Raw genomic sequence first — 15,806 nt, 5'->3', positions numbered from 1 at the left:
ACATCATTGTAAAAATTTATGAACTAAGATTGAGTGAATAAAAGAAAATCAAGAAAACAATATACACATTTCCTAAAACAATGTAAATGGAAAGACAAAGGAAGCTAAATTTTGTCTAATAATAATGATCAAGTTCAGCCATGGAGAAGAATTAAAAAAATAAATGCCCCATTCTCCCTTCTTTGTAAGGGAGGGAGGGGAGAAAGAGAGAAAGGAACTATGAATGTAGACTATTACACAAATATTGACATGTCTGTTAATTTTGCTGAATTCTTTTTGCCCCCTCTTTTTTTTTTTTCATTTTTTGTAAAAGCATGACTCATTAGGTAGAAGAGTAGGGAGATATATATTTAGAAGTGAAATTAATATTAATAACAAAATATAAACAAAAAATGTTTAACTACTTTGAAAACAAAAAACAAAACCTGGATAATTACTACACTGAATTAAGGTAAACCTCTATTTTTTGTCAGGTAAATAAAACATGACAATGATAATTTTTGGTTCCTTAAAAGTGAGGGAAAAGTTTCATCCATAAGAGCAAACAAATTTAAGAATTAAATTTTTAGAAATGAGATTTATAGCCTTTATCAATCAAATCTGATCATATGCCTGACACTTTGAGAACCAAGAATAAGAGTTGAGTGAATGACACTTTAGATGGGGAATAACAAAATCTCAATTCTAGTCTCAGTTGGTCATTATCTTGGGTAAATCACAATTTTTCTAAACCTGTTTTTCCAACTATAAAGAGAGGTTAATTAAATTCACAGGAATTTTGTGATCTCTAAATAAAAATTCAATAGGAAAAGTAATAATAATGTAAAGTAGATACACAAATACAGACAGGCGGCTTGTCTGAGGAAAAGTATTATTAGTCTAATACATTCTCTACTGTATCGCTAAGTACATCCATATCTATTTTAACAGGAAAAAAGAACTTCTATTCCCCTTTCACAGCAACTAATCCACACCTAATTTGATCAGAAACTGAAAACATTAAAAGTATTAAACAATGAAAGCTAACATTTACATAAATATTTACACCTAGAACTATTGCTACTTCTTTAGGTGAACATAAAACTTTTTTCCGCATCCTCTAAAGTGTTACTGCTAGTCTAAATAAATAAACTCTCAATTAATTTAGAAGGTGAGCAGATAAAAGTTTGAATGACCAAAATATTTCAAAGAAATTAAATTTTGTTATTCATAGATCTTCCCATCAGTGCCATGAACAACAAGGAAGCTTTTCATTTGTTCCTCTTTCATTTCTCTCTTATTTTCCACACAATACAAAGTAGTACCACATAATGGAATGATCCCTAGAAATGGTGTAAATGAGATTACAGCAACCAAACAATGTTTTTAGCTGGACAAGTAGTATTATGTTCTGCTTTTCTTTGAAGGATAAGTTAGGTTCACTCTGAAGAGACTGAGGAGTATGCAGTTAGCTTACAATAAAGTACACTGAGTTTCTGAAATCTGTTTTACTCAATCAAGCCATTCTAGGGTAAAAAGAAAATAAAAGAGATAGTAAATACAATTTAGTAACTATCCCCAGGCTTTCTACAACTTGTTATTGCTCCCTATAACTGACTAAAAATGAGCCATGTATAAAATAAACTTACACAAAAAGGGACTAAACTGGGTGAAGTCAAGCAAGGGGGAAAGTGGAAATCCAATGCTGCTGATAGTTGGCAGGCACTTGAGAACTGGCTTGGTTGTCTGACTTGAAAATAGAAAAGCCAAAAAACGTTGTTGCTGGTGCTAGGATTTTACTTCTCATTCTGGATATATAAGGGGAACTGAAACAGGTCAACTTCTACTTTTACTTTGTATAGAGTGTATCTCCCTATCTCTTTTGTGCTTGTCCTTCCATTTTCTCAGTTGTAATAGCAACAATGATGGTGATAATTAATAATAAAAGTCAAGAATAATTTCAATCACTTTATGTAGGGAAATTAAGAATGGTTTTGCTTTCTTCACCCTCATCCACTATCAAATAATTCTTTGTATTTAATCATTGCTGAGCTACATGATGGATGGAGTTGAGCCAAGAAGTGTTATTCACTGGCCTCAGGTTCTGATCTTTTAACTGAAGGAAAAAAAAGCTATGGACACTGTTACTGGCACTGACTTGACTCCTTCTGAGAATTATTATAAATCATATATTAACAAAGTACAAATAATGATGCTTTACTATACAATAAATAGTTCTGAGTTATGCTTTCATATTATGAATCTTACCTCATCTAATAGAGGATGACTTTCTGCTAAGGGATTAAAAGGTATAAATAAAAAAAGTGCTGGTCCTTTCTTGAGTTCATTATTCAGGAGAAGACTTTTCCCTCCATGTGGTCGCAGCCATTGAACAAGCATTTCTCGGTTTTCTAAAGCCCATTTATAAATATTTTCAGCTGTGTAGTTCATTACCTCTCTAGGAAAGACCTTTGTATAAAGGGAAACATGATAAAATCAAACCAATACCATCAGATTATGGAAACGATACATAAGACTAAATTTTATCTCAAAAGTTAAAAATGTAAATTTGATAGTACCAGGATATATTAATTCACACTGATTATCTCACTGTTGATTCTTAGATTGATTTTTTTTTGTCACTGATATTATAAATATCTATTCTAACACCTTATCTAGATTCAATTTTCACACAGTTGTCAAGCCTTCATAATAAACCAATAGACACATATATTACATCTATGGCAATATACATCTAAGAAAATACCAATTATACTATTTTTTTCTAATTTTATTATTCCACAACAATAAAACTTCAGGCAAAAAAAAAAATTACAAGGTCAAGCTAATTCTATGTGAATAATGTTATAAATAGGCCAAATAATAGCAAGGCAGTTGCAGGTGGAGAGCAGATTATAATGAACGATTGAAAGAAAAAAATTTATTAAATCTTGCTATGTGCTGAGGAAACAAACAGACAAGTCAGACAATTATTGATCACAAGAGCTCACATTCTACCTGGAGAAGACAACATATATAGTAGGGTTCAGCTAGTGAAGATGGAAATGGCTTGGTTGTTCTTAAGGTACAGAATTAATATATACAACCATCAAGCTAGTTGGCATGTTTACTTTAATGTTCAAAAACTCTCAACAAGAACTAGAAGCTCATATGAGAATATTCATTGTAGGAAATAAATATATGATAAGAGAGTGTTCTGGGATTCAGAATAAGAAAGTATTCAGTTTACACAATCAGTAAATTAAAATAGTCTGACTGTTTTTTAGTGTTATTCTCTATTCTGCCAGTATTATTACCTTCTAATAATGAATTTGTACCCCAAAATCGTTCAGGAGAAAAATAATCTAATTTATATTGTTATACAGAAAATACTACCAGTGAGGAAAACAAACATTACAATGAGAAAGAGAAGTAGACAGCTGGTGAAAGACAAAGGGAGACAAATACAGGAAAATATCTTTATGGTCTAAGGTGAAGACATCACTAGAGCTAACAAAATTACACAATTCTAAGAAAAATAAAATGAAAACTGTCCTATCTAAAGGATAAGAAGACTAAGTAAAGTAGCAAATAAAAAGAAAATAACAGCTGTGAAAGATTATGTCAAAACTCTGGAATAACTGCTTTGAGGTTATCTCTCTAAAACACAACTAAAACTGAGAAACATCAAGTTGAAAGGAAAATTTAAGAGTTCCTGAAAGCTCTCCAGATATCAAATAGCTATAAACTCTTGAAACTCTCCAGGATGAATTGAAAGGGCTTAAAAATCTATCAGATCACCTTGGGAGAGAAACTTATTTGTTCTTGATAAATGGTACAAAGTTTACTCTGCATAAAGGGAAGGGAATAACTCCTGGGCATTTAAGCATAAAATGTTCCACAGGCATTTCTGGTAATTTTATATATCAAATGAAAAACAAAATTTCATGAAAATCTCAATAACACAAAAGTACAAAGTTCAATTAAAATTCAAGGCACCACAATGTATCAATAATGAAGAATGAATACTTACAAGTGATGTGTTGAAATGTCTATGTAAATAGACACTTCCAGAGTGTACCAAGGACACCAGCTTGGCAAGATGTTTATTTGTGATAACACCAAAGCGTAATGTTCCTAGGTAATCTGAAACAGAAGATGTTCTTTTGTTTTAAAAAATGCTTACAAAAAATAGAAGGAACAAAAGCTAAATGAATTCTTTAAAAATAGAGCTTCTTTTCATAAAATTGGCCTGGGTTCAAAGGAAGCCCACAGATCCCTGATGGCAGCAGAGGTACTTTTTTTTTTTCCCAACTCCAAGCACCCTAGAGAAAAAAAATCTATAACCAAAACCAAATCTACATATGTGGCCACCTCTGACAACAAATCTAGACAACAAAATGCACAACTGTAATATATTCCAAATATTATTTCTTACAGTACAATAACAGTAATTCACATAAGTAATTCTTATCCAAATGCTAAACAATTAAGAATATATATTGTAATTGCTTTGGCTAGTAGAAAAAAGAAAACTATTGCAGCAATAAAAACCAAAATAAAATATCTAGAAAATGTAATAGCTATGATATTTTTATGGCTATATCCAATATTTCCTGAATTAAGAAATTTAAAAGTAATGTTTAACAAAACATTGTAAAATCTTATAATAAAATTTTAAAATATTTTCAAAGTAAACCTCAGAAGCAAAAATAAAATATAATAGAAATAAACTTATTTTTGTAAATTTTCCATTAAAAAGTAAATAAACCACAAGGGCAGAATAAACTACAGTTTAATAGAAAAATCAATGTATGGCAAGCTGGAGAGTATTCACATTAAAAAAAAACTGTTTTTCACTACAGAATATGATTTTATATATATATTTAAATATCTACATAAATGTTTAAATAAAATGTGCATGTACATATATATGTATGCAAAAGCATGTATTTAAATGTATGATTAAGAACCCCAAGGCCAATATCAAAATTTAAATCTGAGGACAAAAAATTAAGACAAGTAACTATTATTTAATAACTAAACTAGGATCTAATTCTCTTCTTCTTTTGGCCTTCAAAATCACTAGAACAAAAATGAAAAAGAAAACTATCCTGTAATTAACAATATGCTACCAAAAACAACTCTTGTATGTATTAAGGAAATGACATGACTGATGTATACACACACACACCTGCCCACCCCCTCCACATGCATGGTCGTTCATGCACATATTTTCTCTCTCTCTCTCTCTTTCTCTATCTTTAAGTTACTGTCACCTAATTCTCAGATGGAAAAGTAACAGGATTATTTTTTGGTTGAATCTGCCCTCTCTACTTCTCAATGCATTTTAATTATCTTTTTCTCATTTGGTCAGTTTCCTTACCCATGTGCTCTAAAATGTCCTACTTTTCAGGAAATATAATACAGTATATGAATGTTAGTTCCCAAGTTAAGGCAATCTTTAATTCAAATTCTCATTGTGAAAGATAAGCAGTAGGAAAAAGGAAGCATGAAATGGTTTATTTTTTGAGCCAATTTTTTAATCTGTCATTTTGAGATGAGACCAATAAAAAGTATACTTAACATTGTTAATCATGCTATAAATTACACATTTTAACTGTTAAATGATGTTCAAATGTGCAGATATATATGTGTGTGTGCATGTATACATATACACATGTGCGCGCGTGTGCGCGCGCGCACACACACACACACACACGTATACCAGATAAAAGTTTCTGAAATATACCAGTCCAATGTCAAATAGGTTCAGATTTCTAGTAAGTCTTTTAATGCACAAAGAGCTCAGGGACCAAGATAAAACAGAAATGGACATCAAGAAAACTCTCAGATCTTGGTGTAACAAAAAATGTATTTCCAATAGTGCAGTTTATCATATGTGGAGAATAACCTGAAATAAAGAGAAACTGGAGGAAGACCAGCTTAGAAACTGTTATAGGAATCCAAGTGTGATGTAATGGGGTCTATCTAGTAGCAATAAAAAGGAAAGTAAAATTAAATAGGGGGTGGAGTAATTATTAGGGTTCAATAACTTGCTGAAAAGGGTAGAGGAAACAAAAGGAGGGAGAATTAAAAAAAAAAAAAAACCTCCATAAACCTGAGAGGACAAGAAAAAGGTTATCCCAATGACAAAAAAAGAGTAGATAACATAATTTCACTCTGACCACAATTATCTGGTTTTCTTCAGCTCTCTTCAGCTTTCCTTGTGCCTCCTCTCTTCTAAACCTTTGGTTATTTGATTCCTCTCTGTTCTGACCTCACAAAATTTCCTTCCTTGGGCTGCTCTTAAGCACTTAAACTTTACATTGTGTAGTTGACAATTTAGTGAAGAAGCAATCTGAAGTAAAAAAATCTATTAGCAAAACAGGCACACATAATAAGCGGGTTTCCCTAGTCAGTCCTAAGACTCTGAATATAGAGATAGATTTTTACATATTATATATATGGCCTAGTTGTACCAGATCTCAAAATATAAAGCACTAATCTCATTGACTAAAAACATGGAGTTGTGAATAAGTGGAACAGATTAGGTCCACAATACAAAGTAATAAATGAACAAAATTTTGATTCAAGGCCTCGGATTTTGGACAAGAACTCACTATCTAACAAAAATTGCTGAGAAAACTGGGAAACAGTAAGGCAGAAACTAGGTATAGAGCAATTTTTCATACCATATATCAAGATATGGTCAAAGGGGATACATGATTTAGACATAAAAGTTGCTAACATAAGCAAATTGGGGGGGATGAAATAGATTATTTGTCAGATATATGAGTAAGAGAAGAATTTAGAACCAAACAACAGAGAGCATTATGAAATGTAATTTTGATTATATTAAATTTAAAAGAGTATACACAAACAAAACTCAAAATTAGAAGAAAAGCAGTAAGCTTAGAAAAAAAAATTTTTATAACAAAGATCTCTGATAAAGACTTCATTTCTTAATATAAAGAACTGAGTCAAATCTTAAAGAATACAAGTCATTCCTCAATTGATAAAATGGTAAAAGGTTATGAATAGGCAGTTTCAGTAGAAGAAATCAAAACTATCAAAAATCTTGGGGAAAAATACTCTAAATCACTATTGATTAAAGAAATGCAAATTAAAACAACTCTTAGTTACCACCCCATAGCACTCAGATTGGCTAATATGACAGAAAAGGAAAATGATAAATGTTGGAGGGATTATGGGAAAACTGGGACACTAATACATGGAGTTCTGAACAGATGCAACCATTCTAGAAAGCAATTAAGTAATGTCCAAAAGGCAAATTGTGCGTGCCCTTTGATCTAGCAATATCACCACTGGATAGCTATCCCAAAGAAATGATTAAAAAAAAAAAAGAAAGAAAGAAAGAAAGAAAAAGGATCTGTTTATACAAAAATATTTATAGTGGCTCTTTCTGTGGTGTCAAAGAATTGGAAATTGAGAGGATAAATGTGAGCAATGGCCTCGCAATGAAGCAAGCAATGGCTAAACAGATTGTACATAATTGTCATGGAATACTGTTGTGCTTTAAGAAATGACCATCAAGAGGTGAATTTCAGAAAAGCATGGAAAGATTTCCATGAACTGATGCAGAGTGAAGTAAACAAAACCAGAAGAACACTGTACATAGTGCCAATAATACCATACAATGAATAACTGTAAGTGATTTAGTCTCAGGAATACAATGATCCAGAGTGGTGTTATTCCACAGAGGTTAAGTGATTCACCCAAATGACAATTACTAAGTGTATGAGGATGGATTTGAACTTGAATCTTCTCAAGTCTGGTCTCAGACATGAATTGTGTGATCCTGGTTAAGTCATATAATTTTTTGCCTCAGTTTTCTCATCTGTAAAATGAAATGGAGAAGGAAAAGGCAAACTATTCCAGTATCTATGCCAAGAAAAGAGGTCATGAAGGCACAACTGAAAATGACTAAACAACAACTTAATTCATTTTTATAGCTCATCTAAATTAGACCAGATTCGGAGTGCTCAACTATGTTATTACCTATGCAAAATCTTTCTGTTTCCCCATGCAATGAAAAATTAATAAACTCTAGCCAAGTCCCAAAATATGGTTTAAAATATCTTTAATAAAAGTTTTACTAAAGAAGGAAATTCAAATTTCAGTTAATCAAGAACACTTAGTTCCTAGCTTAGGAGAGGACATTTTTAAATGAAGAATAATACCAATAAATATCATTGTACATTTTCATATTCTTAAGATTCACTCTGTTAAATAAGCTCAAGATTAAAACAATAAGGGCTTTTATAGCTAATAAAATGAGCTATTCAGTTCTGAAAATAATGAAGCTTCAATATTTTACTACAGCTGATTTGCTGAAGATATTTTCAAATGTACATTCAGTATCAAATCCATTAGAAAAAGTACCCAGTTCCATGATTATATTTATCCATTTTAAAAAATTAAAGATAGGCAAAAAAAAGTTAGTAGTAAACTCTGCTAACCTAAAATGCTATTAATACTTTTTGTTTCCTCTGAATGATGTGATGTCCATAAAGATAACCATGAGGGACTCTAAGAACATGAAGTACCCTCTGAATCAAAGAGTAAGTTTTGTTCAGTTTAGTTTTAATGAAAAGCAAGTGGTCATGGAGGCCTTGGTCAAATATATGTGATCACATAATAGCTTGAATTTTCTGACTCCATACCTAGAGCTTTCAACCGTATACCACACAAGTAGTATATAGCTCAGCACTTCAGGGAAATCAAAAGACAAGACACAGCCTGAACAAACATAATTTGTGATTATTAATTCTTAATAATGCTGTCATTATGATTTGTTCATTATACCAAAACCTAATTCAAAACCTTTTTGTATTATATCTAGATTTTTCCCCCCCTGAGGCAATTTGGGTTAAGTGACTTGTCCAGGGTCACACAGCTAGGAAGTGTTAAATGTCTCAGATCAAATTTGAACTCAGGTCTTCCTGACTCCAGGGCCGGTGCTCTATACACTGCTCTACCTAGCTGCCCCTATATTTCTATCAATAGTACTTTGGATTTCTCAAAAACAGGTCACAGTGTAAATAAGACTTCTGTCTAAAAAATGGCAATACTCTCTGAGTGCCGATTAAAGCATTATTTTTTTGGTCTACTTTTCTTGTTTTTCTTTTACAACATGGCTGTTATGAAAATATTCTGCATGATTTCTTATGCATAACATTGCTTGCCTTTTTAATGGAGGAGAGGGTGAAGAGAGAGAATTTGGAAATTTTTAATTTAAAAAAATTAAATATATGTGGGGAGATGGTGAGAATAAAAGATAAAGTGATAAGAATAATCAGTACAAAAGCAAGGGACAGAGATTGATTATTTTGCTCAGAACACAGAATATATGAAATAACCTACAGAGATTGATTATTTTGCTCAGAACACAGAATATATGAAATAACCTAACAACAGAATGATAGATAGAACTAGAACATGGGAAGTTTTGAATGAAAGGTTCTGGATTTTAAATGTTATTTCAAAAGCAATGGTAGGCCCAGAAGATTTCTGAACAGGAGATGCATGCTGCAAATAGCATGCCAGGAAGATTACTCAGGTGCAGCTCAATGGTGCAGTGAATGAAGCACTACCAAGCCTGGTATCAGGAAAACTCATTTTGGAAAACAGCTTCAAAGGATTCACAAGGCGTTGTGGATTTAAATTCTATATGAAAAATCAAGAGTAGGAAGAATGAAATTTTCCTGAATAAAAAGGTAAAAGAATGGAGAAAGGCAACTTCCAAGGAGTTGTTTGAAAAAATCAATGTGAATTCACACAGTCTTAGCCAACCTGGACTTTCAAGCTATGTTTGGAAGAAAGAAGTGAGAACAATTAAAGAGGATAAATACAAGGACTGAGTCCTATAAAAAATGGTCAGGAATTTTAGGGTTATAAATGATTAGAGGCTGTCAAAGGAAGGCAGTATAGTCATACCAGATCTAAAATTATATTATAAAGCAGCAATCATCAAAATCATTTGATACTGATTAAGAAATAGAGTGGTGGATCAGAGGAATAGGTTAGGTTCACAAGACACAATAGTCAATGACTATAGTAATTTACAATTTCATAAACCTAAAGTACTCCAGATTTTGGGATAAGAATCTACCACGTGACAAAAATTTCTGGGAAAACGAGAAAATAGCACATCAGAAACTAAGTGTAGACTAACATCTCATACCAAGATAAGGTCAAAATGGGTATATGATTTAGACATAAAAGGTAATAATATAAGCAAATTAGGAGAGCAAGGAATAGTTGTTAGATCTATGGAGAAGAAAGGAATTTATGACTAAACAAGAGAAGATTATGAAATGCAAAATGGATAATTTTGATTACATTAAATTGAAAAGGTTTTGCACAAACAAAACCAATGCAGCCAAGATTAGAAGGGGAAAAGAAAGATGAATGGTTCTTATAAAAGTCTTCTAAAACTACTTCTTTCTTAAAAAATATATTGAATTAAGTCAAATTTATAAGAATACAAGTCATTCTCCACTTGATAAATGGTCAAAAGATATGAACAGACAATTTTCAGATTAAGAAATTAAAGCTACTTAAAATCATTTGAAAAAATGTTCCAAATCACTACTGATGAGGCAAATGCAAATTAAAACAACTCTGAGGTACCCTCTCATACTTATTGAATTGGCTAAGATGACAGAAAAAGATGACAAATATTTAAGAAGATATCGGTAAACTGAGACACTAATGAATTATTGATAGTTGTGAACTGATCCAATCATTACAGAGAGCAATTGAGAACTATGTCAAAACTGATCCAGTGTCATTACTGGATCTATATTCCAAAGAGATCATAAAAGATGTCAGCTGTATCCAGAGAAAGAACTATGGAAACTGAATGGAGATAGAAGTATACTATTTTCACCTTTTTTTTTGGTTTGCTTTTTTCTTTCTTATGTTTTTTTTTCCCTTTTTTTCTGATTTTTCTTTCAAAATATGACTAATATGGAAATGTTTAAAATGATTGTACATATATAATTGCTTGCTGTCTTGGGGAGAGGGGAGATAATGGAGAGAAGGAAAAAAATCCTGGGACTCAAAATCTTACAAAAATGAATATTGAAAACTATCTTGAGGAAGATGGCAAATTAGGTCAGAAAATTCCAAGTGTTCCAGATTTCCCCCACAAATAAAACAAAATTTCATCTCAGGCAAACAAAGGTCAGTGAAAAACAAATAAGACTTGGGCCAGTCCTAAGACAGACTCCTCTGATGGTAGGTTAACATATATAAAGTATAAATACGTAGGCTCCACTGAAATAGCACTAGAGAGCCCTGGGACTAGCAGGGTTGGGGTTCAGAGATATCTTCAGTTCAAACCACAGGAATCTCCTGGACAGTGAGAGGAGTCATGGTCCAGGAAAATTGATAAAACCCCTGCTGATAAGGATTGCCAAGCCCAGTTGTGCTGCTGAGAAGAGGTCCTGGGCAAGAAGAAATCAGCACACCTGGTGAGTGCAGAAGCAATGGGGCAGGGAGAGAAGAGAACTTAAAGGAAGCCTTGAAGCTAGAGGCACCATCCCCAATCATTCCAGGACTAGAGGGGATAACACTGTTAAGATCTTATTTAAAAAAAAAAAAAAGCAAAGGAGAAAGAACCCAATTATAGAAGGTTATCAGGGGAATAAGGAAAACCAGAGTTCATTTTCAGAGGATAGTGAAAAAAAAAAAAAAAAAAAAAAAAACCCTACTCTACTTCAAAGAATAATGTTAAATGGCTACCTGCCCCAAAAGAATTTATAGAATTCAAAAAATATTTTAAAAATCAAATGAAAGTTAAAAAAAAAAAAAAGAACAAGAAAAACAAGATTATGAAAAGAAAATCAATTAGAAATGGAGATTCAGATTCTTAAATAAGAAAATGACTGTTTGAAGATTAGATTTGGGCAAGAGAAGCCAGTGAAATTATAAGAGATCAAGAAATAATAAAACAAAACATAAAGAATGAAAAAATTTAAGAGAATGTGCTATCTATTAAAAAAACAACAGATCCAGAAGACAGATTAAGAAGAGAAAACATAATAATTGGATTGGACCTGAAAGTTATGAGCAAAAGTAGTAGTCTGCCACAACAATACAAGAAATGACTAAATGAATGTCCTGAAGTGATAGAACAAGAGAAGGGAAAGTAGAGATAAGAGATATAAACAAATTTAATAACAATGATCAGGAATAGAATTTATTAGGGAGAAAAAAAAAACTATGGGCAGCAATCCTTAATCAACAAAATCAAACTCAAAAAAGATTTAATCAGGAGAGAAATCATATGTCAAGTCATATTAATATTTTTAGATGTATCTGTACATATGTGTATATGCTTATTATCTATGTGTGCATATGTGTGTAGGTAGATGTGTGTATGTTTATATATATGAGAGTGTACACCGAGACGTATGGATATGTGAATGTATATGTGTATATAAGCATATATGTGTGTCTGTGTGATTTAACTGTAGCCTGCTTGGGGGAGTGAAGGAGAAGAAAAAAGGGAAGGTAAGAAAAAAGGAATAAAGTAAAAAACACATAACAGAAAATAAAAGAGAACCTATAAGAAAGCAAAGAAAAGATGGACAGTTATGAATACAATGTCTTTTATTATTACATGTGCTTTCTTGAAATGAAAATTGTTATATATTTTGAGTTCTCCCCAATGTTCTCCTGGGCACATAACAATATTATTTTTTTCCTTTTTCTGCTTTATTTTTCTATTTTGTTTCTTCTTATTTTGCATTTAAGTTTTAAATAAATACATTTTTAAAAATAAATAAATGGCACCAAATCAAAGACTGTCTTCAGAGGATGTTTATTGCATGTGGATAGATAATATGCTTAGTATCATCTTAGAAAGCAACATTTATTTTTATAAATGGGAGAATAAATAAAATAAAAATACTACACATGTATTTGGAAAAATAAAATATTATTGAAAATAAAAAATCATTAGTGAACATGAATGTAAATTACAATGAATCTATGTGATTTCATCTGGCATGACCAGACTAACTTTAATGTTTTTTGTAACAGGTTTAGGTTTTGTAACAGGCTTACAAAACTCATAGTCAGGAGAATGCTGTATGTATAGTTTACCTAGATTTCTGCAAAGCATTTAACAGGATGTCCCTTCTTTCAGAAAGAATGGAGAAATGTCAACTCGGTAACAACACAATTAGATGAAATTTTGAACTGAATTGAATAGATGAACTACTGATTCACTATTGAACTATTCATGAAATATTCCACTATTCAAGAGTAGCAATGTCAATTGGGCTCAAATTTCAATTGTCCAAAACCACATTTAGATCCAGTTAATTATTTGAAGTAATAATCATCCATCAGACTTTCAAAAACAAATAGAGCAAGCACACTATCAAGTGGCATTGCTCAAATTTTTATATACATGTTTTATTGTCTTAACTTAAACTTTCTTTAAAACTTACCTTTCTTTAATGAATGTAATGCTGAAGTGAAGAATGTCAAATAACCAGGTGGCTGAGGAGAACCACTGAATTCAAAATATCCAAGTACTCCAGGCTGTAAAATAAGAGTAAAAATTAGCTAGCTAGATGCTCCATATCATAAATATATTTAATGTGAAAAAGCAAATGCCATGTACAATTTAATTCAATAAATTTTCATTTAAGCATCTACTATGTTTAAGGCACTGTGCTAAGTCCTAGGGATAAAATACAATACAGTATTTCCCCTTAAACTTATTAGAAGATCTACAACATATATATGTGTTATGAGGAATTTGCACTGTTCTTCCCCCAAAGACATTGTTATAGAGATATGGTGGGCTGGTAGAATATTTGTACATAGATATTATTAAAGTCCCCTAGGTTTCCAAGACTTTTGGTCTCAAGTACTTCCTTTATAAGAATCCAAGCTATCCTGAGAGGTGAGGATAAGGACACTGGGTAACTCTTGTCAAATTCAAAAGAAATGATCAGACCCAGAGCAGAAGCAAGGCAAAGAAGATGCTTTATCTAATGTGCATAGATACAGATTGGGACAGGCAAGAAAAACAGATAAACTCAAAACAGCAGCACATAGTTGGCAAAAATGACTAAAGCACATTTGCTTCCCCTTCCTCCTTGAGAGCTGTTCAAGGAAACTTATGATTCCTTCTATCTGCAAATATGTTTTGTTTTGTTTTCTTGACTCCTCCCTTTTAATTGGTAAGGAAAAGGGCTGGGGGCTGTGAAGGAAAGAAAGAAATCAACTTCTCAGATTCAAGTTACCTTTCAGGCTACTATATCTTGTTTTAACATCTGCACATATATACTATTTGTTGCTGCAATTATAAAAACAATCATTAACAATGATTTTTGTGCAGTTCTATAAATGCAGTAACTCAGAATTCAAAGAAGAGAAGATGTTCAATTTCAAACTCTCTTACTAAAGAGAATTTCTCCATTTGTGAACCTAGAAGAAAAACTTTTCAAGAAAATAAGCTTTCAAGGAACTGGAAATGAGTGGATGCCCATCAGTTTGGGAATGGTTGAGTAAGTTATGGTATATAAATGTAATGGAATATTACGTTCTATAAGAAATGATGAGCATGCTGATTTCTGAAAAACCTCGAAGGACTTCTATGAACTGATACTAAGTGAAGTAAGCAGAACCAAAAAAACATTGTACACAATAAAATTATGTGATGATCCACTGTGATGATTTGGATCTTTTCAACAATGAGGTAATTTAAGGCAATTCCAATGGAGTTGTGATGGAAAGAGTCATCTGAATCCAAGAGAACTATGGAGAGTGAATGTGGGTCAAAGCATAGTTTTTATTTTTTGCTGTTGTTTATTTGCTTGTTTTTTTTTTCTTTCTCATATTTTTCCTCCTTTTGATCTGATTTTTCTCGCGCATTGTGATGAACAATTGCAATATTGGATTGCTTGCTATCCAGAGAAGGAGGAAGGGGAAAGAGAGGGAAAAAAATCTGAATACACAAGGTTTTGCAAAGGGAATGCTGAAAACTATCTTTGCATGGATTTGGAAATATAAAATACTATTTTAAAGTCATATTGAAATAAAAGATAATTTTTTTTAACAATTAAAAAAAAAAAGGAAGCCTGTGAGCTGAAAGGTAAGGGATCTGCTGTGTCTGTTGTCTAAGTGCTCCTTGTAACATTGCTACTCATACTTAGAATGGCTAATCAGCTAGCCAAAAAGCATTTAGTAAAACATAATGTGGTAGGCAAAAAAAGCTCCTGTTCTCAATAGCACATCTCACATTATCTAAGGGGAGAGAGTTATTTATGGAAATAACTATATACCAACAAGTTATATATGGGTAAATTAAAGGTAATGATTGGGGAGAGAAGACTAGAAAAGGCCTTCTGCATAAGACAGGATTCAGCCGAGTGTTGAGTAGAAAACCAGGGATGCTAGGAGGTCAAGGTAAGAAAAGAGAGCATTCCTGAAATGGAGAATAGTTAGTGCAAATACACAGTCAGGGTCTCATTTCTAGCAAATAGGTCAGTATAGCTGGATCCTAGAATACATGGACATGAGAGAGAGAAAATAAAATGTAAAAAGAATGGACCAGGTTGAAAAGGGGTTTGAAATTCCAGAGGACCTTCTATATGATCTTGGAGGTAACAGGGAACTTCTGGAGTTTATGGAGTATGGTAATTTAAAAAAAAATTATCTTTTATTTCAATGTGACATTAAACCATGGGCACAGGCAGGCAACATACACGTTTGTGTGCGCATGCACACACACACACACACACACACACACACACACACACACACACTCCTGTTCCCTT

The 15,806-nt window shown here is 32.2% G+C and overlaps 1 protein-coding gene across 3 annotated transcripts in view; it reads right to left on the bottom strand.

Annotated features, from left to right (window-relative positions):
• Window positions 1-15,806, bottom strand: part of TXNDC11 (thioredoxin domain containing 11) — a 57,627-nt gene that overhangs the window by 11,780 nt on the left and 30,041 nt on the right. For all 3 annotated transcript variants that reach the window (XM_051963190.1, XM_051963197.1, XM_051963205.1), the window contains exons 5-7: window positions 13,467-13,560; window positions 4,013-4,125; window positions 2,248-2,448 (exon numbers count right to left, since the gene is read on the bottom strand). In XM_051963190.1, coding sequence (XP_051819150.1) covers window positions 2,248-2,448; window positions 4,013-4,125; window positions 13,467-13,560 — 408 coding nt within the window. The remainder of the gene's footprint in view (window positions 1-2,247; window positions 2,449-4,012; window positions 4,126-13,466; window positions 13,561-15,806) is intronic.

Source organism: Antechinus flavipes, chromosome 1 (genome assembly GCF_016432865.1).
Source record: "Antechinus flavipes isolate AdamAnt ecotype Samford, QLD, Australia chromosome 1, AdamAnt_v2, whole genome shotgun sequence".
NCBI lineage: Eukaryota > Metazoa > Chordata > Mammalia > Dasyuromorphia > Dasyuridae > Antechinus > Antechinus flavipes.
Note: the sequence above shows the minus strand (reverse complement) of the source record. Positions and strands in the feature narration are given on the sequence as shown.